We start from the raw sequence: 27729 nt of genomic DNA, 5'->3' as shown, positions 1-27729 counted from the left end.
CTTTTCTTTCTTTCTTTCTTTCTTTCTTTCTTTCTTTCTTTCTTTCTTTCTTTCTTTCTTTCTTTCTTTCTTTCTTTCTTTCTTTCTTTCTTTCTTTCTTTCTTTCTTTCTTTCTTCTTTCACAGATGTTCACCTGAAGGCCTCGGGTGCCCAAGATTGCGTTTCTACATTTGTCGCTATGAACTCTGCGGCAAGATTATATTCCTTGAGGGCTTGCTTGGTTCTCACCGTGTGTTTTCTAGCGTCACGTAAGACTTTCATTCAACCCAAAAAGACAATTACCCAATTACACAATCTGTTTAAGAATGCAATGCCGATACATCACTTTTGTCAAACTCATGGTCCGTGGGCCAAAACTCTTACCACATAATTTTGGCTAAAGATATCTAAGCATCTGAATAATTAGATCAAGCTATGACTAAAAACTAAATTTCCCACGATGCCTGTTAACTATGATACAGTACCTACAAAGTGACAGATCAGTCTGCAATGTTTCCATATCGTTGCCAATGAATGGAATTTAAAAATATCCCCAAAACGTCCAAAAATATTTGGTTTTGTTTGTTTGTTTGTTTTGTCTATAACATGTGTCCTTGAGTGAAAATGAGTTTGAAACCTCTGCTTTACAATTAATGATAGACTTGACTTTTTGAAGGCGGGAGAGTCTACACAGTATAGCTAAAAGAAAGAAAAGAGAAAAAAAACTTACCGTGGCACATGCAAACTAGATTTTTTTGGTATTTGATTTTGATAACATCCATTCGAGAATATGTCCAGGATTTGGCAAACGAAAATCTGGGGAGCACCAAAATTCTTATAACATATAGCACTGCACATTTCCCACATACAGTAGTCATCATTTTAAATAGGGAACAATGAATGTGCCGCATATGTACTCTGTTTTTTCTTTTTCATCAAATGTTTGAGAAAAACAATTACTTTCAAAGCACCCATTAAAGGTGTATAGTATTCTCTCCCACACTGCGTAAAAAATACAATTTAAGGGCAAACACCTGCAGCAACCTACAATATTTTTTTTCATTTTTTTCCGACAAACAAAAACTGATATAGGTACAGTAATACAAATTTGTCAAAATGGATTTTGACTTGCAACTGCATGCAGGTCTGTCTGACCCCTACTGGTGAATGGTTATAGCAACTATTTCAACAGACGACTGCCTTACCATCACCATTATTATACTTTATTGTAATTTATCACAAGGTAAAAATACACTTTACTCCTAAATAGCTAATAAGCGTAGTCTTGGATGATCCTGCTAAATCATTACTGAAAAAGAAATAATTGTCATTACTTTTGTTTAAAATACTAGCTTATTTGTATAGCAAAGTAATAAAAATAGGAAATACAATTGTTTAATGTTTCTCCTGTTTAAATCAATTCCATCGGTAACATAATAGTTCAAATGAGCTATATCGTTTTTTTTTTATACTTATTTTATGCCATCTACCAGATCCCAATTTTTTTTACCCAGTAAAGAAAACCCCAAATTTTCCACTTAATGGTGGGGTGCATTGTTTGAGGTGTCCTTAAAAAAGTTTAAAGTAAATTATTTTTCTATTAAGTATGCATTAGCAATGATCAACTTTGTTCAAAGGCCACTTAAGCTTTTGTTTCCAGTGCACCATTCCGCTTTTATCTTACTTTTAGCAATGCTGCTCGGGGAGGAACACATTAGGTAGGAGGAATGAGGAGTGAAGGGAGGGCTGTAGAGTGACGTCATACTCGCCTTTGCACACAAATCATGAACGAGCTGACAGAGCTGCAATGATGACACAAGCCAGGAGATGGCGGTAGCGAATAGGAAAAGTCTTTAACACAAAACAGTTGGAAATGCAGTAAACTATGAAAAAAATTGTCCCTAAAGTAAGCAATGCCATTCTGACAATGGGGAAAGCCTGGATTTTATCTTTTTGTAAACTAAAGTAAGCTCCCCAAATCATGTTGAGTTTGTTCCTGAATTCAGCCATTTTTATTTGCTGTTGTTGATTTCTCATGTTTGACTGGACATGTGTTTTCTTGTAGCTTCCAGCAGCAGCAGCAGCCTGTGGGGCAAGAAGGTCCACTTCAGGCTTCGTCCATGCCTCTGGCAGTTGCATGCAGACAAAACATTTCCTCCCCTGCACGACCTGAGCATATGCATGCTACTGCGACGTGCCTATGACACCCAATGGACTGCTTTTGTCTACAAAGCTCCAGGGAGCAGCAACGTGGAGCTGGGCCTGGGGGGCACGGGGACACAGCTGGTGGTCTGGCTTTTTGGACAAGAATGGCGCCTGGATTTAAGATTGCAGGTAAACCGCTGGGATTCAATCTGCCTCACCTGGTCCGGGGGGTCCCGAACCCTGCGACTCTTTGTGAATGGGACGATGCAAGGGGAAACCTTTTTAGCGGAGGTCGGTGAGAATCGAAAATTGGCCCAGAATGGTACTCTGACTCTGGGGGTATCCCACTTTGTCGATGTTGGTGGCTCCGTCCAAATGGAGAACGGAAACAACCTCTTGGGGGAGATGGCTCGGTTCAGGTTGTGGGCTGACCAATGGGATGAGGAAGAGCTGAGGAGGCGGGAGTGCGCCGATGGAGATGTCCTGAGCTGGGACTTGCGCCACTGGAAGCATAACTGCCTCCCAGAGAACGACGTCAACCTGTACTGTGGTAAGATTAAATAAATGGAAAAAAAAAATAACCCCAGACTTATTTTCGGATTTTGCAAAATGTAATGTATAATCCTTCTTGAAGAGTACTTTTTTGATTATAATTTATATTTAGCCACCTAAAGTTTTGGTGTCACTTATGCTTCTTGATCCTAATTGATTGTCATGATCAATTAAAAAGAAACTGTATAATATTTGACCACTAGGTGTTGATGAATTGTGTGGTCCGGGGTGTCGGCAACAGGCAGCTCTAAAGCTGCATGCAGCTCTTTGGCTCCCTGTGGCTTTTTAAAAAAATGTTTAATAAAAGAAAACAATATGGTTTCTGTTGGAGACTCAAAAATTCTTAACGTTTTGAAATGGGTATGGATGTATACAGAATATGTTGCTTCCTTCAAAATATTGTATAAAGCTTTTATCTTTTTGCGGCTCCATACGTCTTATTTGGGGGCCATAGTGCTCGTTGGACATTTTAAGCCTGGTGTAAGGTACAGTATTCGGAAAAAAGTGCTACAAAGCACTGGAAAAATTACAAACTGCTTATTATTCAAATCAATATTACCCTTTTCATGATTTTTCTGTACCCACTAGGAGGCGCTAAATAATAGAGTAGATTTAATAATTATCTTAAAAGGTGTGTAGAAAATCTCCCAATTGTGTCATTTGTTAATTATCTGACCCTCAATGATATGTTGAAGAGGTTTTGAAAAGATAAATAGTTGTAATCTGTCAAAATAAAATGTATCATAGCTTTTTTCGTGAAGACACAGCATCTCCGAATTAATTGGTGGGAATAATAGTGTTGTTTTTTGTCCTCCTGAAAAAAAAGACAAGGAATTTTAACATGATAGTAATAATGTGCACACACAAAAATATCAAATATTTTGACAAAATGACTTGTTTGTGTTTATAGCATGGTCCTACTTCAAAATCAAAATGCAGATATTACTTACCCAGAAGAAGCAAGCAGGAAATTGTTCTGCACCACTGATGACTGTGACCAGGCAATGGGTATGAAGGAAATAGCAGCACATAGAAAACGTTTGTTAGATTTTCTCTTGAAATCACCATGACTATCTTTCATCAGTTGGAGACCATTTTCCCAGACGGAATTGTCATCTCTTTTATATCCGTGGACTTACCTGCCAGGTAAATGTACTTTTGGCATTTGATGAAGAGTATTAACTTGAAGTTTAATTGTGTCGTGTATTTCCTTACAGCTATGCGTGCAACACGAAACTACCTCAGGTACAGTGGGCCAGCACACAAAAGCAGTCAGAAGATAATTCACACCTAGGTCTTCATTAGGCTGAATCAATCCAACCACCAATAACTATTTTATGGCTATAAAACATACACTGCAACTTCCGCCGTGACACATTAAAAAAATCATAAATAATAACCTCATAAAATTGTAATATTATTGAGGAATATATGCACATTTTAATCATCAAAAAGGTTTTTATTTGTGCATAAAATCACTCCTTCTTTTGTTTTTTGAAGATTTCAATTACTCTGTCGTATAGATTCCTTGTGTTTCAGTTCCATCAAGCCGTTCTTTTCTATTGCCATTAAAGCTAATTTTGTAAGTCGAGCCTGCCTTATCATATTTATGGCATATGTTTTTATTCGATTTAGGGCTGCAGTGACTGTATGTTTCTTCAACTTTTACCTGTGTTACCGCCCCCTACCCAATTTTAGTTTGTAAAATTGATTACTTTTACCAAGGCCCGCCAGCAGGCGCCGACTCAAAATCTGATTGTTCCAACCACTAGCTTTATCCAACACAGATGTTATGTCTCAGGTCATTCAAAAGTCTTGGTGAAAGCCTCCAGGTAGATTTTTGACCCTGGCAAAAAGTATAGGCTGAACTGTAATTGATTAAATGCTTAAATATGAAAGCACACATCTGGAAGCAGCCCAATCAGGTGTAAAGTAATAAAAGGAAGCTGACAGACAATTTGGAATTATTTAAAAAGTATTTATGGGCAAAATATATTACACTATTCAGATATTTTTTAGGGCAGCAGAGAAGCCCTTGCAGCCTCTGGCGGACCACCACTGGTTATGTGGTTTTCTCTTGGAGATAAAAATAATAATAATCTATAAACAGGAACTACAGGGTAAAATATATCAATCAACAATTTGGCTTACATAAATAAAATGTAGCCCAAATCTGTTTGTATAAAAACCTCTTAATATGATTTTCTTGAAGGATTCAAGAGCAGTGTCATCCACCGAATGTCACAAATGGTAAGCTCAGCACCTTCAGATTGATAGACTACCTAGACATTTTACAAGGGAGCAGATCTTCCCTTTGGATAATTAAATGCCCTGTTACGTCAAGTTTTAGGTCGGAGGTCCACATTGTGGTGCATCCTGCTGCAAGTGTGCAGGTGGTCCAGGCCAACATTTCCAAATGGCTAGATGGGACATTCCACATCAACATGTTAAACTTGACTACAGAACCAGACAGCGTCAACGTGATTCCAATGGGTTAGTTACAACTTGCAACCAACCATGATTGTGGGTTTAACATATAAGATGGTCAAATATTGACTCTGGTTCAAATAGTAAACTTTCTGTATATTATTGAGTGTCGACTACCAGTGTTTTTTTCAAACAGGGTGCGTTGGTACACTAGTATGCCATTAGACTTCGTCCAGTGTTCTACAGGAAATTACCCAATTTATCTTTGCAAAAAAATATGCCTACTTTTTTCATTTTTATACAATAATTATCTGCTCATGCGGTAGAGCAAGAAAATGTGATTATTAATTATTTAGTTTAATGAAGCTTAAAGTTGGAAAATAATATATAAAGGCTATTTGAACTCAGTTGGGCATTTTTAACACATACTGTAAATTCCGGACTGTAAGCCGCTACTTTTTTCCCAAATGTTCAGCCCTGCGGCTTATTCAGTGAAGCGACCAAATTATGTAATTTTTCTATCGACCACCAGCGGCACTCGAGTACAAAAGGTAAAATTTAGACCGGTGGAATTGTGCGCCGAGGTAGACTGCATCCTCTTAGTTTGTGTTCGAATTATCCGTATGACAGAGGACAGAGGTTCGTTCCGATTATGAGGAAGACGCCCTTGATGGCGACAGTTATGAGGAGAAAGACAAGGACGGTTTACCGTGAATTTCGCAATTGCGGTACGGCTTTTTTTAACAGCTACGCTTTGTGCGTTGCGAGCGTGTTAGGAGTAGCGTGGTGGTACCTTTCACAGGCACAGTTTGGGATGAAAGTTTTCTACGAGCGAATCAAAAAGAAGGGGCGGAGCAAACGCGGGCTGACGGGATGTGGGGTAAAGCTGAGTTAAATCTCTTTGTTGTTGCAGCGGACAATAGTGGATATATATTTTTCCCACCCTTAACTTTGGAAATATACATTTTTTTTGTTGGATTACTTTCAACGGGACCTGGACTTTAAAGGTTTGCATTAAATTCTAACTACCGTACTACATGAACTACTACTTTCCGTTCATGTTGCCGATTGTGGTGGATGGATTGTGTAATATATTTGCAGTTACAATCGCGGCACCTAAAGTCAGGTTTGGGATAAACTTATGACTGTGTTACATGTTTAAATGTTGGCGCATGCGGCTTATATACAGGTGCGGCTTGTGTAAGAACAAAACCATTAGGTGCGCTCTATAGTCCAGATTGTACGATACTTAATAGAGAAAATATTTGATATTTGACTTTTTGAGGACACCTACAACTATGATTGTACAATTAAACATCTTGCACGTAATTTTGCGGATTTTGATCATTTATTTATTTAACTGAAAAAAAACATGAATTTAGGATGTAGTCAAACATTTTTGCTCAGCCAGGGAGATACTTTTTTTCTTATTGTACATATTATTATCGTGATTTTTGTGGAAATAAAAGACAACATAAACATGTTAAAAACAAAAATAACACCAAAATTTGTCATGAAAATCAACGTGTTACCTGCTGAGCCACAGCGACCACAAATTATGTGAAAAACTTTATACTGATAATTTAAGCAACACTATAATTTAACCTTTCAAAAATTCACATTCATCTTGGGAATTTATTACAAAAAAATCGACATAAGCCTTGAGAATGCCTTGAGATTCTTTTTTTTTTCTTTTTTTTAAAGTGTACCTTGGCTCAAAAAGGGTTGGGAAGCACTCGACTACTGTATACTAATCTGGTCACTTTTCCTTTTATGTACAGAGGAATTTTCAGTTCCTGGCACCACACAAGCACCGCCAACACTGTCCTCCTCTGGTAAGCATGCAGATTAGTACCTAAGGGTTAACTAATAGACTGCTCAAAAATATTATTTTCGGCACTAAAGTGCCATTTCTTGGCACGGTTGAATTGAATTTAGACAAAAGCAATGCTTTCAATCCTCTTGATGCTGAAGCACTACGGTATGACTGAATGAATTGAGGAGCTTCGTTTAGACAGGGAAAAGACACTGATGTCCTTTTGTGAGATCTTGTTACCATTCCACAATGTCAGAAGTGACACGCCACGTGGTACAGAGAATTAACAGGATTTTGAGACCAGCAAAGTCATATTGGATTAAATTAAACCCCAACACAGTACAAATATTCTTTAATTAAAAAAATGTATTACCGTCCCTGAGTCTACTTTACAGAAGAAGTCCGAACAACCCAAACGGTTGCAGAGAAAGTTGCTAACTTGTCATCAACAAGAAAACCTTCAAATTGTAGCATGACCGTAGGTCAGTTTTCAAAGCAAATAATTGCTTAATCGCAACATACGAAAACTGTGTGCAACATATCAATGTTTGTGTCTCGCTTGGACTTTAAGGCCCAATAGTTCTAACTGATGTGTTTCTGAGAGCCAAACTCAGAGTGGATTTCGCCGGAAACACCACAACACCAGAGGAAATCATCAAACAGTGGGTAAGCCTATCATGAGCCACCATATTAAGAGGATGCATCTGTATGGAATTTTCACTCATTTAATTTGGAATACTACAAAAGTTAAAAGAAAAACTGGAAGTGAAAGGCACTACATTCGTCTTGAATATCGTCATAGTAAGGAGTGCAAGGAGGTCAGTTATAAAAACTCAGCTGTAAGCTTGTATTGATTTAAAAGCCCTTTCTTAATTGACTGCACATCCACAGGAACGCGGGAGGATTTAATGTACTGACGGTGAGAGCTATATACAGAAAGGTTATACAGTGAAGTCCATCTGAAAATATTGGTCTTTGAATATCACACGCTTCTTTTTTCCTTCCTGCCAGCGTATGCATCAGAACCTGGCACAGTAAGTGACTTTTCTCTTGGTTCCTTCTGAAGTGACCTCTCATCTCAGTTGGTGTGTTTCTTTCATCAACAGGTACACATGCAACTTCCACATTCAGGATTGGAGCACAAATCACGTTGAGGAAATCAAACATTTTGTCAACGCCACCTTGACGCCATCGTATGAAAACAACGGCAGTATTATTCTAACCACGGGATTGGAGCTTAAACAAATATGTAGGTGTTCTGCACTATTAGGTTTAAATATAACTTAACAGAATGCAATTTGACCAAAATGTTTAAATAGAATGCATATCTTTCATGTCTAATGAAGTAACCAATATAATCGTTCCGCCAATCTAAGAAACTTCATGACGTCCTCTCTTCTGGCACTCTTCATATATTTCGAGAACAATTTATTACATATCAGAAGCTAACCATTAGGCAAAAGGATGTTGCCGATCAAGGGAATAAACTCTTTTGATCTCACCAATCTAGGTTGAGCTGACAAGTCATCCTTGATTGAACTTGATTTATCGAGTAAACATGTAATTTATTTTCTTTCAGTTCCCCAAAATTGTTTGGAGGACTTAATGAAGACACTCTATGGTGAATACATTTGGCCCGAAACCTTTCCCGAAGTCATTCAGACCATGGGCTGCAGAAAACCAAGCTCCCAGCGAGCCTACAGGCATTGGTAAGATGTCTGAAACTGGGAGGGAATTAGTTGCAAACTGGACTGGTACATTTTTTTACCTAACAGTGTTTTATAACCCAAAAGTTCTCTTCTACTTGAGCAAGATCCCCTTGGATAAATATTAGCAATCATAAATATATAATGTTGTTGAGAATGGAGCAAAAAGGACCATTGGGAATTCTGCTCATTTACTCACCTCATTGTTTATTTTGCAAAAGTGAGTCCAGAATTCTTCTCATATCGGTCTGTTTGCCTCATAACATAACGGGTCAGGAACATCTGTTCCCATGGGGATGGCATGGCTCCATTTTCTGCTCTGTGCACACAATTGAGATTTTGCTCGAGTAGATCATGTAATGATGGGCCTGACGTCTGAGTCATGTAAGACCCACACATGACTCAAGCAGTATTAGACGGTAATGGTTAAAGAACACAACAGACTCGGAAGCAATCCATCCTGTTCAGCTTTGCGCTTATTTTTTCCGTCTTTCTCCTCGCCTTATCTCAGATTAGTCAGGGGTAGGCTCTCATACACACACAAGTGACCGTGTACGGTTATGATGCAACAATAGTTCTACCCAACTATGTGTCTCAAGAGCTGTTGTTGGGAGTCATTAGGTGACTAAACCCCCAAATTCCAACCCCTAATGTTGACCGTCAAGCAGGGAGGTAATGGATACCAATGTTGTAAGTCTTAGGCACGACTAGGCCGAGGCGCGGACCAGCGATCTCTCAGTCCTAGAGCGGACGATCTACTCTAAGGCCACCGAGCTGTTTTTTGTATTTATTATTTAAATCTTTGAAACCAAATTACAATCTAATTCCATCTCTTTCTGAGCAATAATTTACCCGACTGGGTCACACATTCAAATTGATAGAGAAGAAAATGTAAAATTTAAACCAGGATTGTTCATCATTTCACCTTTGCCCAAAAACTGAATGACTCAATTTCTCTGTGACGCAATCTTGAGCGTTTACGACCTGGAAATGCATCTAACAACATTGGAAAATGTTAAAAAAAAGAAAAAAAAGGATAATCTTAATTTCTCCGGTATCTGATTGTTTCCAGTAAACTACACTTGGAAAACGACACAACCAGTTGGGCTCCTCCGGACATGTCAAATTGCAGTCCACTTGGGTCTATATCTGACCTTGAAAATGTCACTGTCACCACAGGTAAGAATACATCAAAATCAAATCTGTCTACCCCGGAATTTATTATTGGGTCAAATAAATCCTGTAAATATGTTTTCAGATAACGCTGCCCAAGTGGTGGATGTAATCCAGGATTTGATAAACTCTACACTGGGCAATGCCACGCAGATTCCGGCCTCAGAGCTCAACACAGTAGTTGAGAAACTTCAACAGGTGGTAAATGTTGCAACGGTCACACCAACACTGGGCGGCAACATCATCCATGTTTTCTCCGATATCATAATTTCTGAGACAGATGTGGCCCCGGTGGCGGTCAGGTAAGGAAATACAAAACACAACTCAAAATTAGGAGAGAAGACAATACAAATTTTGAAGTCGCAAAAAAAACAAGACTGGACCATACAAAATTACCCTCACTATTCCAAATTCCAAATCTGTTCTTAAAGATTTTCACTGAGGTCTTTCCTTTAAAAAAATAAAATAAGGTTACAGAAGCACTCTACTCCACTCTAAAGGGTTGGGAAATCAAAGAACAGCAAAATTATTTGCCGATAGTGACAATGATGTAAACAGTGCGTAATAGTCAAAACAACATACAGCAGTGAGGTATACTAGTCAAAGTAAGTTTCCTATGCAATCTCGTTTGCAGGTGTCCAAATTTAACACAGAATGAACATTTCACGACTGCTTGAATTCAGCAAGCGTAGCATCCCAACCACCAAATGTTGAGAGGCCATTGTTAAAGGAGCAGTGCCAAGATGCTCCAAATATTGTCTTAAAATCTCTCACTGCATTCTCTAAATGTTTGCTTGAAAACAAACAATGACTTCCTTTTTTGATCTTGGGACTTACTGTATGTTAGTCGATTGGTGGCAACACGGCACTAACGTGATGATGTAGAGCGCTATTTGAGATTGTTGCTTCTATCTTTTCATTTGCCACATTAGCGTCCTGAACCTGACTGACCAAATGGGCAATACAATGGCTTTTACGGACGACTCCCTCAGTTTGACGGCCCCTTCTCTGGCTGTGTCTATGATCGATGTGGATTCAGAAGGATTCAAGGGCCTCACATTCAGAGCGGACTCAATTTCTTCGTTTAACCAACCAAACGTAATAATCAGAATTTAGTGCAGGACTCGACGGCTTTTCTGACAAACCTTTCTCATGCTAGTTACTTTTGATTGTGGTCATCAGGTTCACATTAACCAGAGTTTTAATAGTGAATCAATCCCAGAGGCAAACGCGACTATTTCCTTACCCTCAAGTCTCCATGGCTTCCTTTCACCGGGAAAGGGGAACAAAACTAGGGTCCAATTTCAGTTTTACGGAACACAAGACCTCTTCCAGGTATGCAATTTGTTTTTCACACATGTATATACTGTACTCTACAGGTAGCTGGCTTGGACCTAATTTACAATTTTTTCCACAGACAAGTGCATCCTATTACCTTTCTGGACAATGAATAATTGTTACTCTATATCGGGGGTTTCTAGCCTGCATGTTTATGAGTTTCAGTGCTCCAATAGGATTGGGGTTACAATCTACACGATTTTTATCAAGCTCCTACACAGCTTACTAACAAGTTGATAGTTTGTATTAAAGGTGAGCGAATCTATCCAAATATGAATATTATCGATACTAAGCAAGTACTTGTATCGAATAAATACTATTGTCCTGGGATCGATACTTCGCTCTTCCACTAATATCCTCAATGTGCCGCTTCTCTGTATAGCTACAGTAGCTCTTCTTTCTCTCACCCAGTACCATTGGCAACTCTCTAAGTTTGTGACTGACGGACACACTTTAAGCATCCCTCCCTGTCTGGCCTGCTGCTGCATCCTGCCTGCCAGGCAGAAGAGAGCGCCAAATCTGCGTGCTCATCTCTACCAGAAACAAAAAATGACAGAGGCTAATAGAAAGCGCTGCACAGTGTGGACTTTTTTTCATCTACAGATAAGGACGATGACAGGTGTAATTTGCGTGGTAAAGTGCTCTGCTACTGTGGCAACACCCAAAATTGACAAAACATACGAAAACAAAAGCCTAAAAATCTGTTGTCACCATGGCAACCGAGCCAATGAAAGACAGTTGATACTTTATTTTCATTACTGACTTTGATTTTAAAAAATTGTGCAATGTAAAGTACTTTATTCGTCTTGTTGACTTTGTTATACAGCAGTTAAATTTTCATTAGATTGCTGGTTTATTGGTTTGACCATTGATTTGTGTTCTGAAACTGTTTTAACAGAAATATTTGCTTTTTTATATACTTTTGCAATTTGCGATGTGGTTATTTAATCAAAAAATAGAAACATTTTTACTGCCTAAAATCTTTGCGCTGTGTTTATCAAAATTAGAAACTAACCCAAGGGAGAAGGGATGAATTATTCAAAGATCATGATGTTTAAATGCAAAATGTATCTGTGTCGGAATCGTATTGATCTAGACCTCCGTGTATTTACTAGGATCGGGTCGATACCAAATTTCTCTGTGTAATTTGTATCACCTGAGTTTGAAAATGAAAAACCTCTAATATATGCAGAATATGTGTTTCCCCAGCCTTAGGGGCCGGTCACACAGCCGTTTGCGGCTGAATCATGGCTAAAATTTTGCGGGGGTTTTTTTGCCCGTGGTTGCCCGGGATGGAAAATGCGCAAAACTGGCCAACCCCCTGTTCATCGGTGGTATACCCGCAAAACAGACGCCGGCGACTGTTCCGCTTCCTCATCGCGTCATTTCTGCGTCATTTTCTCGTGTGGACCACGGGTATAAAAGCTCCCGAGCCGGTGTTGTGCCCAAATCCGACTCCTACGCAAGACCCACACCGCCCCACCCCCTCGCGTGACTTTTTCATCCACGTTAACAAACGCATTTTGTAGAATACGATCGCACTTTATTGTTTAAATAAACGCGTTATATAGACTAGGATCTCCCAATTGTTATAATTAGCTCGCTTTATAGTTCTAATAAGCGTTTTATATAGAATACGATCGCTTTCGTTGGAAGCGCAGCAGAATGCGCGTTCACGCGAGGGGGGGAGGATTTACCGTTCGATTACGTTCACAACAAAAACAAAGACGGAATGGTTTAAGTTGTATTACATTTCCAACAAATGCAAGACGAAGTGGTTTTGGTTATATGTTCGCCATTACATTCCCTAGAAGTGAGATAAAACGAGGTAAACGTGGTTGTAGTAGGGAGGGGATGCAAATCTCGGCACCGGGCTGTAGAAATCATAACCGCACAAGACACAGTCCGGTGAAGATCAAGATTTCAAGCTATGGCATCATTTTTATTTTATTATCTTGAAAAGATATGTCAAGAAATAAAAATGGATTAAGACGAGGTCACTACGTTGACGGGGGGGGGGGGGTGAGGTTTAAGGGTTATTGGTCTATCTTCTTTATTCATTATCCATTATCGATCAGTTCATAATACGCTACAAAGCTTAGGAGCCGGGACTCTTACTCTCAGCCAAATGGCCAAGCTAAGGTCCTAGCATTAAAGCCTTGCTGCGACCATTGCGAATGCACCGAAAGATTTATTCGAAATGAAGAGAAACTACGCTGACGGGGATCCATGTTCACCCCCTTGACGTCACGAGCACAACTGACGTGTGCTCGGCATTCGCGCTGTTTATACGCGGAGAAAGGCGTTTGACTGTCACACGCGTAACACGCTAATTTCACGTAATAACACCGCGATACAGGCGCAGAACATGCTATTACCATGCTCCACCCACAATTACCCGCTGAAATTTCCCGTCATACCCATGTGTAAGCACGCCCTGGCCGCGGCCAGAGCACGTCGTTCCGCGTCATTTCCGCGTCATTTCCTCGTGTTGACCACGTGTGCGGCACGCGGTTTAACACATGCTCAAACTTTTGAGCAGTTCAAAAGTTTTGAGCGCGGCCAACCACGTGAAAATTTCCGACCGCGAGTAAAGCACTGCTCTATCTCGTCTATATGGCGGTCTCAAAACGTCCAACAGCGCTCAACAGCATCTGCTTCACGGCCAGAAATTTCTGGCCGTGGTTCAGCCTCAATACGCTCGTGAAAGGCTGTGTACCCGCGCTCTGAAGAATTGAGCAGCGCCAAACAGTTTCGCGCTGCCACCCGCGCGCGAATTTCCGACCTCGTGTTAAGCACCGCTGTATCTCGTCTGAATGGCGATCTCAATGCGTCCAATAGCGTCCGCCTCAAAGGCAGAAATTTCTGGCCGTGATTCAGCCGCAAATGTCTGTGTGACCGGCCCCTTAGATAAAAATAGAACTTTGTTCTGTCTGCCTTATTTTACTATTTCTAATCGAACATAATGGAGAATTAATTCAATTGCATCCGCTATATTTTTAACGACCTATCTTTTTATACAAATCCAAAGCTGGCAGACTTGTGTGATAAATGCTAATAAAAATCGTTCAGTTCATACTCTGGTTTGTAGGTCACAATTGTGTATAAATCATCAGGTGAGGGAAACAAAATGAATGAGTCAGGTGAATACAAACCCAGGACACTGACAGCTTTGTCTGAGAATCTGAATATTTCCATCATATAATCATATCAAAGACTTGCTGTCGGTTTTGGGTTGGCTACTGTCATGATTACTGATTAGCATCACCTGTGCCCGCTCATTTGGCGCCAGCCGCTGGGGGCTATCTGATTGCTTCCCTGTCCTTTTTTAAGCCCCGTCCTGTCACTCTCCGGTTGTCAGTCTGACAGCAAACCTCTGTTGTTACAAGGCAAGCATTTTTTACCCTGACCACCGCCTGTCCCGTTTTTGCATCCGTTTTTCCACCCGTCCGTTCATGATCTCCCCGTTTGTCTCCGGCTCCGACCAGTTTTTGATCCCGACCACGTTTGCTCTCCCGTCTCGGCTTACGACCCATTTTTGATCCCGACCACGTTTGCTCTCCCGTCCCGGCTTACGACCCGTTTTTGATCCCGACCACGTTTTTGCTCTCCTGTCCCGGCTATCAACCTGTTTTTCCGTCCTTGACACTGCCATCTCCCGCTACAGAAGATCCACCTCCGTATTCGGATTTCGATCAGATTGTGTGAGCGGCTTGCTTCCTGCGTCCAGCGAGCACCGAAACGTGGGCGTGCCCTTCCTCTTTCTATCAATAAACTTGTGGTTAACACTACGCATTTGGGTCCTGATTCCGTCCTGGTCGTAACAGCTACAAGTTTCCCGAATGTAGTCAATGGGAGTAACATTCTTATTTATTACTAACAGGAGTCCAACACAGCAACGACATACAGCAACTCAACCTTGAACTCTTACATTGTGTCCGCAAGCATCAACGGGAGCCACGTAAGCAACTTGAGTAATGGTCAGAGGGTGCTGATCACGCTCCGTCATCGCAAAGCCAAGCAGGTGAGATTGTTGGACACATATATTCACACAAATGTTTTTGAGGGGGTTATTCGTTTGAGACTGGAATAATAAACAATAACTGTTAAAGGAACTCTGTGTATTATTTGACCACTAGATGTTTCTGTGTTGTATAGTGCAACAAAAAACGAGTGCTTAAAAAGCACAAGGAAGAATAGAAGAGACTCAAAGTGACCAAACTGCACATTTTATCTCCCCATTTTTCTCATTATTCCCTTCAAAGGGATTTTGTGTGTTATTTATCACTTTTTAGTGGTAACATTTTCTAATATATTTTACATAACACCTAAAGAAGGGGGCAGCACGGCGGCGCAGTGGTTAGCACAGTTCTAAGGACTTGGGAACCTCCTGTGTGGGTTCAAATCCAGCTACCGGACTTCCTGTGCGGAGTTTGTATGTCCTCCCCGTGCTTGTGTGGGTTTCCCCCGGGCACTGCGGTTTCCTCCCACATTCCAAAGACATGCATTTCAGGTGGATTCGCCAGTCCAAATTGTCCCTAGGTGTGAATGAGAAAGCGAGTTGTCTGTCCCTGTGTGCCCTGCGATTGGCTGGCAACCAGTTCAGGGTGTCCCCTGCCCACTACCCGATGATTGCTGGGATGGGCTCCAGCACCCCAGCGACCCTACTGAGGATAAGCGGTGCAGCGAATGAGATGAGATGAGACCTAAAGAAGGGTTGGGCAACTAATTAGAGTTGCAGGCCGCATTTGGTAAAAATATTTGATCCTGGAGACCTCTCCAATTTTTTTATTTAGGAAGAAAATTAATGTACATGCAGACATCAACATATTATTTTTCTTTATATCTGTTGGATAAATCTCATCAAAATGTTTTTAAAATACACACAATAAAGAGAAATAATATATAGTGTCCCTTATTTTTATATTTTGTTTTGTATTATTACTCTTGTTGTATTTTTGTTGTATTCCTGCAGACAGATTTTTGTAGTCTTTCTGTAGTATTTTGCAGGATTATTTTAGTTTAATTTTTGGAGTTTTTTAAATTCTTTATTTAAATGAAGTTTAAAATAAAGCAGCATGCCCCACAAATTAACAAAAGGGAACACTAAAATTGTGCAAAAAAACAACAACAAAAAAACAGCTGAACAATATAATAATATTATACATAAACATTTGCCCAAAGGGAGCAGGATGAAATGTCCACCTATGTTTAATTTCTGCAGAAGTTTTTTTGTAGTATTTCCATAGTAGTATTTTTGGGTATTTCTTTAGTATGTTTGTAATATTACTGTAGTTTTAGTTCAGTGTTGGGCATGTTACTTTAAAAAGTAATTAGTTATAGTTTACTTCTTCTGAAAAGTTATTAACTAAATTAATCTATAGTAAAAATAACCAGTTACCAGGGTAAGTAACTATTTCAGTTACAACTTATTTTTAAAGTATGTCAAAAAATTTGAAATTTTCTAAACAAATACAGCGGTGACATCTTTAACCGGAGTTTACTTGAAGAGATGGGAATTCCGACAATTTTTAGAGAACCGTTTCTTTCGGTTTGGCACACTTCAAAGCACTTTTGGATCCTAAGCGGCTTTTTAGGTTGCTTTTGTTGCTTTAATCCATACGTGACCAATCTTTATCTAACATTATGCATGGAATTACTTAAAAAGGGGAAAAATAAAGAAAAAGAAAGATTTAAAAGAAGGGGAAAAAAAAAACTTTCATTTTCATATAAACACATTAACACTGAAAAATATGTAAATATAATTAAAATATTTGTAAATCTACAAAAAAAGATACAATACCAAACAATTTCAACCTTTTTATGCTAAACAAAAATCAACAATATAGAATCCCCCGAAAGTGTACTAATCATAAGAGAATAAAAGCGTCCGGGAGGGATCCAGCTGTTGATTGGTGGGGAGCGGGCTCCCTTCGTTCACTTCAAAAGTCGGGTTATAGAAACGTTTCGTACACGAGTGACACAAGTAGGGGTACTCAAAATTTTCGTTAATCTGCCCTTATTTGCCTTTTCTTTCGACGATTAGTAAATACTATATACGTACTATATTTCTATATTACTATATTAATATGGTAGTCGATATTTTGGATGGTGGCATTATACAAAAATACAACTCCAGAAGAGCAGAAAAACTATTGGTGTTTTGCAGCCAAAGCAACGTACCACTCTTGACTGTCAGCAACGGTAACCAAATTGTAATGGCAGAAAAAATAATTAGACTACCCCATTACTAAAAAAATAACACTGTTACAGTACATAACAGCGTCGTTTATAACGGCATAATTCCCAGCACTGGTTGTATTTTTGTGGCATATCTGTTGTAATATTTCTGTAGTAGTACTTTTGTATTATAGTTATATTGTAGTAGTTTTTTGTATTAAAAATTGCTGTAGTACTATTTTTGCACTATTTTTATAATATTTATTTTCAGAATAAAAGCATCATTATATATCAGGTTCTTGTTTTCAAGCTCTATGTTTGATATTTAGTTTGTAGTAATTTTGTAGTATTTTTGTTGTGGTATTTTAGCTGTAGAGAGGCAAAGTGACAAAGAGTAAAAAGTTGTCACCCCCTCAAAAATGTTTAGTAGTACTTTATATACTATTTGGCCTGCAGGATGTAGTTGGCAAACCCCTGACCTAGAGGGAGCTGACATGTTGCTGGCATCTTGCTGCTTTGCAAACCCTTAAAAACCTTGTGAAAGGCTAGGCCAAAAAATGAGAAGACAAATGGCGCAGTTTGAACACTTTGAGTCTCCATAATTTGTATTCTCCCTTGTGCTTTGTAGTTCTTTAGTTGTACTACACAATATAGTGAAAACCACTGCTGGAATACTACACTGTCCCTTTAACAGAGAACTTCAAAACATATTTTCATATGCAACCTGAGAAGAAGATATACTGCACTTTTACTTTGTTGTTATCAGCTATTCTACATCACTAAGATGTAGAAATACATATAAAAATAAAATTCATTCACAAGTTTGAATTCACTATCATGCCTGTGATTTTCTTTCTTTTTTTTTCTTTAAGGATGGTGACAAAGTGCTTTGTGTGTTTTGGGATTTCCAAGACAACGGTGAGTTTGTGCTGGGCCTCAGAGGTCTACTCTTTGGTGCAGTGAAATTAATGTAACTTCCGTCTGAAGCAGTTTAATAAAGTGCAGTGGTTTGGCCGCAAGCTGATGAGCGATTACAATCATTTGTGTATTTGTGTGTGTGTGCAAGGTGGGCGAGGAGGATGGAGCAGCATCGGTTGTGAGACTAGGTCTCTTTTGCCTTATCAGACCAGTTGTCTATGTGAGCACCTCACACATTTCGCTGTGCTGCTGGTGAGTCATTCTGCATTGGCAGGGGGGATTAGAATAAATTGCTATGAATATCCATACACCGTATACAGTAATCCCTCGTTTTTCGCAGGGTTGCATTCCAATACACTCCCGCGTTAGTCAAAACCTGGCAAGAAGAAACATTAATGTATTTGTTGGGTACCAGTAACATATAACATAGATGACTGTAACAAAACAACAGCTATAGATCCAGAAATTAAAACACAGAACACAGAAGTGCTGTTGAATGAATGAACAAATGAGTGAATGAATGAATGAATGAATGGCCCATTTAGATAGATAGATAGATAGATAGATAGATAGATAGATAGATAGATAGATAGATAGATAGATAGATAGATAGATAGATACTTTATTCATCCCCGAAGGGAAATTCACTTTTCCAGCAGCATCCCTAAGCTGAGAACAATCGAAAATAACACGGGAGCTGCTGGAGTGGCTGCCATTTGTGACGGCGCCGGAGAAACGATTCAATTTGAATCATGTACAAACAAACAAACAATTGAATCATGTACAAGAAACGATTCAATTTGAATCATGTACAAACAAACAAACAATTTACGGGCCACTTAAGCACCCCCAAATTCAACCCAAGCACCCCCAAAAATTATAGCGATTTCAAAACTCTCTTTTCCTTAATAAATGACTGTATAGGCTTAAATATGATGAAAAATGCGTGATAATTTCAAAAATACAAAATAAAACCAAATAAGTGTGAACAATGCAACAGCCTTAAAACAGTTCAGTCAATTTCATTTCTAGCACCACTCTCACCCCTTCACCGCTCCTTTTCCAATTAGCTATCGTCACTTGTGGCATGGTGGCGGAGTCTGTGGTTGCTTCGGTATATTACAGTGAGATTATGTTATACAGTGATTAAGTATTTTACCACCCATAACATTACTTTGTTTTCATTCACAGATATTATTCTCATTTTAGCTTAATTTAATCGGATGCAAAAATGTATTTTTATTCAGCTAGCTTGATTGTTGCGTATGTAAGCTATGTGTGGTCATCCTTCCAGAACCAGCATGATTATTTACATTTTTTGTAGCAGTTTGAGTTGTAGCTCCATGTCATCTGTTATATGGGTAATGGATCTGGTGTTTGTGAAATACAGGCAGAGATGGCTTGTGTGAATTGCTATGTGGCCACAACAATAGGCCAGACCTGCAGCCCTGCTTTTGCTTTATCTCCCAATGCTGCCTCGGTCGCTTACCGGACCCAATAACAATCCACGGAGCACTCGGTGGTGATCACCATTTCTTTGCGCTCTTTTGACTTTCCTCAGAGTTCGATTTAATTTATAAACTTATTTACAATGTAAAGAGTTTTGCAGGTTTTTTTGGGTGGACTTGTGTGCCCGCCCGGCTGTTTGACCGACCGCATAAACCAGCCTATCACAGTCGTGCACAGAGACAGTCACGCCCACCTAACACAAGCACAAAGCCCTCTGTGACCTTCCCCCATAATAGCATTTTCTGTGTGTTCTATGCTGTATATATCATTTTGTATATCGCTTACACAAGGTTGTGTTTCATAAAGGTCCTTCAACAGTAAAAGCCTGCGAAGTAAAAACCTTTATTTATAATTGAAAACAATTTGCGTGAACGTAATGTAGGTTCGTCAAGCTGTTTTAAGTCCGTGTACAATTTAAACTGCAACGTTGTCGATGTACAGGCAGACACAGGCACAAAAGGGGTTGGGAGACTGTTGAGCCAATCATGATGCAGAACTCTTTTAATTCAGGATGTGACCCGAACGCCTATCAGTGAGGCTGACAGTCAAATTTTAACCATCATCTCCTACGTCGGTTGTGGTATATCAGCCATCTTCTTGGGGATCACTCTCCTCACTTACCTGGCTTTTGAGTAAGTCACCTGAAAGCTGACTGGAAATCGGGTCACATGACTTCATCCTTTGAATTCCATTAATATGATTCTAGAAAACTCCGCCGCGACTACCCGTCAAAAATTCTCATCAACCTGTCTGCCGCCTTGCTGGGACTGAATTTTCTTTTCCTGCTGGACTCATGGCTCTCATCCTTTTTCAACTACGGCTTGTGCATCGTGACCGCCGGCACGTTGCACTACTTCCTGCTGGCTTCCTTCACCTGGATGGCACTGGAGGCCGTGCACATGTACTTCGCCCTGGTGAAGGTCTTCAACACATACGTGCCGGCGTACATCCTCAAGTTCTGCACTGTCGGGTGGGGTAAGAGCCAGACAGGATAAGGTCGTGCAAGAGATCTAATTCCAAGAAGATAATTACCACTTGGGCGGTACTTTTTGTACCTTAAAGTTCCTCAAGCATTCACATCCTCCTGATTGATTTACTGACGGTAAAAAAATTAAGAGTAACTGCTAGACTCGAGGAAGACGTCAAGCAGCTTGCATCTGGATACCGGCATTCCCAAACTGTACATTCCTTGGCGGTTAAAGACTGCCATTTAAAAGTGACGCAATATGAGGTGAAAAAATGTTAAGTCAATCGAGTTCTGGAAATATTTTGTTGTGTCTTTATAGGTGTTCCACTGCTTATCGTCAGCTTGGTTCTCGCCATTGATAAAGACGCCTACAGGAACATTGAATCTACTGAACCATTGTGAGACTTATTCCCATTCTAAGTGTGCATGCTAATTTGTGTGAAACATTGCACAAGAGCAAAATGGTTTAAAATGTAATATAATCCAGTAATGCTCAAGAACCCTTTTTAGCTTCAGCCAAATTTATAATCATCTACTTGCCCAATTTTAGCTAGTTTTAAATAACTTCTTAAAGGAGCTGGACAAAATCTAATTTTTTTTACTCGTGCCACCACCTCTCGCTTATGTCATAATTGCAGCCTCTGTCAAGTTTATTCTTGATGCGGGCCAGTGTGTGCATTTCTTAGATGCACTTGAATAAACTCATTTTTTTTCACCTTCCTTGGGGTTTGGATTGGTGTTTGGACAGTACATGAAGCAGGCCTCTTCTTACTTTCCCATTTTTTTTTCGACACTGGTAAAAACAAACAAAAAAAGTGGGGACAAGCGTGACATTACTCTACACCCCTCCCCCGTTCTTTATACCTAATGTGTAAACGCGGTGGGAAAAAAAGAATAAGGGCTCTTTGAACTCAGATGGGCATTGTTAACACAAACAGACTCAAGACTTAAGATGCACCCCACCTTTAAAGCATGAGTTTCAAAGTCCAATGGACAGAATTCCTAATAATAAAATGGCTACAAACCAAGCGGCTCAGATGATCAAAAGTTGAGCATTTTGAAAATGACGCATAGTCTAGTCAACCTAATTAAATCCACTGAAAACCTAAAAACTATAGTACAATGTGATCAGAAAAATAAAGCTATCACCCCTATGGGTTCTTCGTTCACAAATTTCTTTCATATAAACATCCTCATAACATGCACATTAAATGAAAGAAGTTGGTATTATTCAGATATCATCTGTAGTCTATAGTTTTTTCTTTTTGGAAAAAAGTGGGCTAAATATACTTGAAATAAAATAAAAAATAGCAACTTTCTTTCATTCACTTAACTGAAATCTTTTTCATATCTAATTACGTCCAAATACAAAAAGAGAGTAAAACATTTTGTCAACCAAAATCACACTTTCTTCAAGGAAAATTAACACACAGTGAAAAAAAACACGATTGGTGGTATACAATACAATAAAGTATCAAGTTCACCACAGGGGCCGTAGAAAACATTTGCCAGCAGGCCTTGACTTTAACATATGTGCTTTGAGTTGTAGTTGAAGTAGAAATGAGATCTTGGGCCCGGGCTTGAACCCGTCCCGGAATTTGGGCCAGGTTTGGGCTGTTAATCATTAAGTCGGGCCGGGCCGGGTTTCTCTCTCGCCTTTTTTTCCCTTTTTTTTCTTTTTTCTTTGTGGAGTATCTGGACAGTATGCACCTACCCAAATAAATATTTAGATGACTGCTTTTTACTTCTATTTCAATAATATGTTTCTGAAGTAAAAGCATCTTTACTTAAGTAACATACTTCGGTGCTGCAGTTCGATACCGAAATGTGGACTTCGGCGCCGAAGTTATATTAGTCAGATAACTCTATCATAAAGAACATGTTTACTAAACTCTTAATCACTAAATCAAAAGACAATTTAATCCTCTGTGTCACGGTAGAAGATGCGCTACTTCCTTTTTCAACCTCTGTGTCCTACGTCAGACGTCATTTCCGCTTCTCGCCAATAGCTTACAGGCTCTACATGAAATGAAATGAAATGAAATGATCTGCATTTATATAGCGCTTTTCAAGTCAATGACTTCCCAAAGCGCTTTACATTGTGTTTCACATTTCCCAATAGCGGCCGTGATCTGTGCAGCCATGTAAGGCTGCTAACCTGCTTATTGGGGGTATTGGGGTTTCAGTGTCTTACCCAAGGACACTTCGGCATGTAACACGGACAAGCCGGGATTCGAACTGGGATCCTTTAATCCTAAAACGATCGCTCTACCTCCTGAGCTACTGCTTTCTACTTTTCCGTCAAATATTTCATCATTTACATCTTGTAATCTGCAGAAAATTATTTTCTTTTTGTTGCCATTTCGTTCAGTTTCATTTCGCTACATGTCGCCGAAATGCACACCTCGGCACCTAAGTGTTCATTTTGCCGCTGTACTCTGTAGTGCACACTTGATTTGAGCGACCGATCCCGAAGTACTCGAAGCTGCATATTTCAGCCAGAACGTGCACTTCGGCGCCGAAGTATAACTTTGGGTATACTTTGGGCTTGGTCCCTTAAGTCGAGGTAATCTGTCAGGTTTGGGCAGGTTTGGGTGTCAGGAACCGGGACAGGAAACAGGAAGGAGAGCCCAATCGCGTAACGTTACTCACAGTTGATTGGGGAGAAGAGGAATGAGCGCACACTCGATCCGTGGATCGTTGGTCGCGGAAGTAAATTGATCGCCACGAGGAAGTGGTCAAAATCAAACAGCTCAGTGCAAGAACAAAACAGGGGCAAAACGCAGGCAAAAACGGAGATTCACAGGGCTTGTCAAAACAAGAGCAAAAAACACAGGCAAAACGGGGATTCACAGGCTTGGCATATCACGACAGAGTTCAACAGGAGATTTGCAGACGCTTCGACAACAAACGACTCAAAGGATAGCGTTTAAGTACTCCCAGGGAGCAATCTGTCAAAGCGTTTCAACTGGTGTCCATGGGTGGGGTCAATTGGGCGCCGTGGCAACTGTGACAAAACCTGGCGCCACACGGCGGGGCCAATTGGGTGCCATGGCAACCGTGACAGAACCTGGCGCCACACGGCGGGGACCAATTGGGCGCCATGGCAACCGTGACATTGGGTTTATATACCCACGGGCTGGATTTTTTGGGGACAATCTTACCTGTAATTTGAGGGGTGTTTAGACAAATGAGAATTAGAACTCATGCTCCTTTCACAAAACTAATAAAAACACACATATTTCATTCCAGTTTTAATCAAACGTGCATTCAGCTCGTTCATGCAAACACCAGCAAACACACAACCTATTTTTGGTCCATACATAAGGATTTCTTATGCTCATTATTGTTATTTTGTCTGAAATTAACCCATATCCTTCTGGGCTTCATGTCTAGCTGCTGGCTTCAGAAGGGCCCCTTCTTCTACGTGACCGTGGTAGCGTTCGTCCTTCTGGTCCTGTTGTGCAACACTGTCATGTTCGTGGTGGTTCTGCTCCAGATCCGGAAGATGTCCACCAACAAAAAGGCGTCGACCAAAGGTCTTAGCAGGATGCAGGACTTCAGAGCGGTGGCAAGCCTGACTGTCCTGCTCGGTCTCACCTGGGTCCTCGGTTTATTCTTCTTTGGGGAAGGCGGCGTGGCCATGATGTACCTGTTCACCATCTTTAACACTTTGCAGGGTAAAGATGAAAACCAGAAAACTTTCAAATGGGTTTTTAGACAATTACAACTTGCTGAGTGCAGCGTCAACAAAATGTAATTAGTTCAATTGACCATTTTTGTTTTTCTGCGAGAAATATGAGCAATTTGACAATTGTACATCCTTAATTTACAGAAATATTTTAGTCACTGATTTTCGTCATTTTACTGGAGAAACGACCAATGTCCCTTAATTGGCTAACAGGTCCTGTTATAAATCCTTAGCAGAAAAGTAAGATGAGTTAACACACGTTTGAGTAACACTTTAAAGGCATGTGAAAAAGTTTGGGCACCCCTGATCATTTTCAAGATTTCCTTTATAAATTACTGGTTGTTTGGATCAGCAATTTAGAATTTACAGAACTTTTGCAATATTTAATTATTTTTCCTTGTTAACTCCCTGATTAATCTGGGGTCAGCTCCCATACATACTCATGCAACTGTGTACAGTAAATCATGCAATTATCGTTTTACCCAACCGATGTGTCGCAACACCTTTCGTTGGGAGTCATTAGGTGACCAAACCCCCAATTCCAAACCCTAATGCTGAGCGCCAAGCAGGAATTCGACGGTGACAAATGTTGTAAGTCTTAAATACGACTCGGCCTATGCGGTAACCAGCAACCTCCTAGTCTCGAGGCGGGCGCTCCACCCCAAGGCCAAGAGCTTACAATATTTACTTCTTACGCCCAAATAACCCGATTTCAGTTTCAGTCTGCTTGAAGTATTCTCAACCACATTTAGACATAAGGAATAAGGTGCTGTGGACTGATGGAACTAAAACTGTGTTTTCTGCACATAAAAGTGGGTGGTATACACGACACAAGAAGAACACTGCAATTGAGGAGAAACACTGGATACCCACAGTTTAGTTTGGTGGTCGTTCCATTATGTCGTGGGGCTGTTTGGCCTGTTCAGGTTTTGTTCAAGTTGAAAGTCGCATGGATTCCAGGCAGTATCACAAGATACTTGTGAACAATGTAAAATAATTTGTGACAAAGTTGAAGTTAGGTACTTCAACAAGATGAACCAAAACATTTTAATTCTGCTAAGGCCTACGTACTACGTCCTGCAATAGTCACCTCAGTCCCCAGACGTAAATATTATTGAAATTTTGTGCTGTCAGTTAGAAAAGGCTGTCCATTCATGGAGACGATCAAACCTGAATGAACTGGTGATATGTTGTAAAGAGAAAAGGTCAAAATTATTTTACACATTGGAAGCATTTAGAGGCTATTATTTTTGCAAAAAGAGGATATACAAAATATGTCATTTTTCTGTTGGGTTGGCTAAATTTATACACCTCTCTACTTCTGTTTTAGTAATTATTGCACACTTTCTGTAGGTCTTTTAAACTTCATTTCACTTTGTTTGCCATAGGAATTATTTAACTGAAATTGCTATTTTGAACAGCCAATGATCTGCAAAGGAAGATGTTGGAAATTATCAAGGGTGGCTAGCCTTTTTCATGTGACTCTATGTATTTGTGTTACTGTCGTTCGAGAAGGTGATTTTCTATACTCCCTATAATTTTGAAATATTTACAGAATTTTAAGCACACCATCAACATACTACAAACTACAGTATGTACAGTATAACAGAGAAACGGTCTAAGAGTGCAAGACCCATGCAATAGGAATCCAAATAACTTTTGTTAGACATTTACTACAACAAATTTCAATGAAAATCACACCTTACTTTGTGGAAAAGCATCTCTGAGACTAGGACTTTTTTAATGAGTGTGATTTTAGGTGAGAAATATTAACGGCTGTCAGAGTAACATTTATTCGTCTCACTTTTTGACATTTTCTCTCGCTTCCACAGGGTTCTTTGTGTTTCTCTTCCACTGTCTGATGAAAGAAAATGTGAGGAAACAATGGCGAATACATTTGTGTTGCGGTGCTTTAAGGCTGGCCGACCGTTCGGGTACACGACTTTTCAACGAAGAAGTGAGCTTCACACTGGGTGTGAGATTGAGATTCGCGATGTGTTTTGTGTTTTCAGACTGGAGCACGGCAACGAGTGGTCACCGCAGGACAGAGAAACTTATTAACTCCCACTCATCAGTTCACACTTCCTCACTCAAGACCACTTCGGAATCCGAAACGGAAAATCACAAGGTGGCGTGAGCGCGCCTCCTCAGAGGATAGACATGATGCCTTAAAGTTGCTTCGACAATTATCCAATTTCACTTCATTATTTCGTTCACTACAAATGATGCATCTTGGCTCAACTACAACGGCGCCTTGAGATACAGGTTTCGTTCATTCCGGGCACACACTCCAAATCGATTGTAAATTAAATAGTTATTTGCCACTGAAATATTTGCCAACGCGACAACAGTAATCCCTTTTTTTTTGCGGGAATTGCGTTCTAAAAAAGTCCAGCGATATTCAAAACACGCAAAGTATAACCATTTATTTATTTATTAGGTATCAGTAACATATAATTCATACAACGGTAACAAAATAACAACAATACATCTACAATTAAAAAGACAGAACACAGAAGTACTGTTGAATAGATGGTCTTTATGGTCATTGTGCAATAGTACAAGAAAAATGGAGGGCTTCTCCTCTCAGAATAAAAGAGCTGCACAGTAGCATCGGGGGATCCTTGGATTGAGCAAGGTCCCCGTCAAAATACAACCCATACGAATTTAGCAGTTTCATTCACACGAGTTGTTGCTTCAGGTCCTCGTTTCATGTGTAACAGATTTGGTGTTGGTGAGAAACATGCACGGCAGGGGTTGGCCTGTGGGAGTTTTTAGCAGGGGTAGGTAGGCCAGCCCATGATTGCTTTCCCCCTTTACGCCGCATCCGTCTCTCACAGAAACAGATAACAATCGACAAAGTACCCGTTAGTGATCAACATTTTTTGCGCTCTTCCGACTTCAGAGTCCGATTTAATTGATTAATTTATTTTTTTATGTAATCTAAGGTACTAGCTGTCGCTGTGCTTCGCAGTTTGTTGTCGGGGGACCCATTGACTTGTGCGCCTGCTCTGCTCTTTAACTGGGAGCAAATACCAGCCTATTACAGTTGCGCATGTATTATTACACCAACCAAACACACACACACACACACACAGAGCCTGCCCCCGTGATATTATTTGCTCAGTATTGCAGCACACGATACACTATGAAAATCTACAAAGTATTGAAAAGTAAACCACAATACAGCAGGGATTACTGTAGTCCATTTTAGTTTCGGATTTATTTTTAGAACTACATTGATTCAGCAAACACAAAATAAAGAATAAGAGAAGCTTCGTGTTGTGTTAAGAAAAACACCAAACACTACAATAATGGATATAGGCGA

At 39.9% G+C, this 27729-nt stretch overlaps 1 protein-coding gene across 1 annotated transcript; it reads left to right on the top strand.

Annotated features, from left to right (window-relative positions):
* Positions 1-178: 178 nt before the first annotated feature.
* Positions 179-26551, top strand: adgrg4a (adhesion G protein-coupled receptor G4a). The gene is made up of 26 exons (XM_088344757.1): positions 179-248; positions 2045-2674; positions 3587-3684; positions 3761-3822; positions 3894-3921; positions 4889-4926; positions 5021-5169; positions 7500-7585; positions 7667-7737; positions 7811-7838; positions 7931-7953; positions 8026-8168; positions 8499-8628; positions 9698-9804; positions 9884-10100; positions 10731-10896; positions 10981-11133; positions 15020-15160; positions 18189-18234; positions 18383-18486; positions 20254-20375; positions 20450-20718; positions 21030-21108; positions 24107-24390; positions 26234-26335; positions 26414-26551. The coding sequence occupies exons 1-26, from the start codon at positions 179-181 to the stop codon at positions 26536-26538; spliced, it is 3471 nt and encodes a 1156-aa protein (XP_088200883.1). The 3' UTR covers positions 26539-26551.
* Positions 26552-27729: the final 1178 nt, after the last annotated feature.

Source organism: Urocampus carinirostris, chromosome 9 (genome assembly GCF_059441175.1).
Source record: "Urocampus carinirostris isolate Australia breed hairy pipefish chromosome 9, RoL_Ucar_1.0, whole genome shotgun sequence".
NCBI classification, from domain to species: Eukaryota; Metazoa; Chordata; class Actinopteri; order Syngnathiformes; family Syngnathidae; genus Urocampus; species Urocampus carinirostris.
Note: the sequence above shows the minus strand (reverse complement) of the source record. Positions and strands in the feature narration are given on the sequence as shown.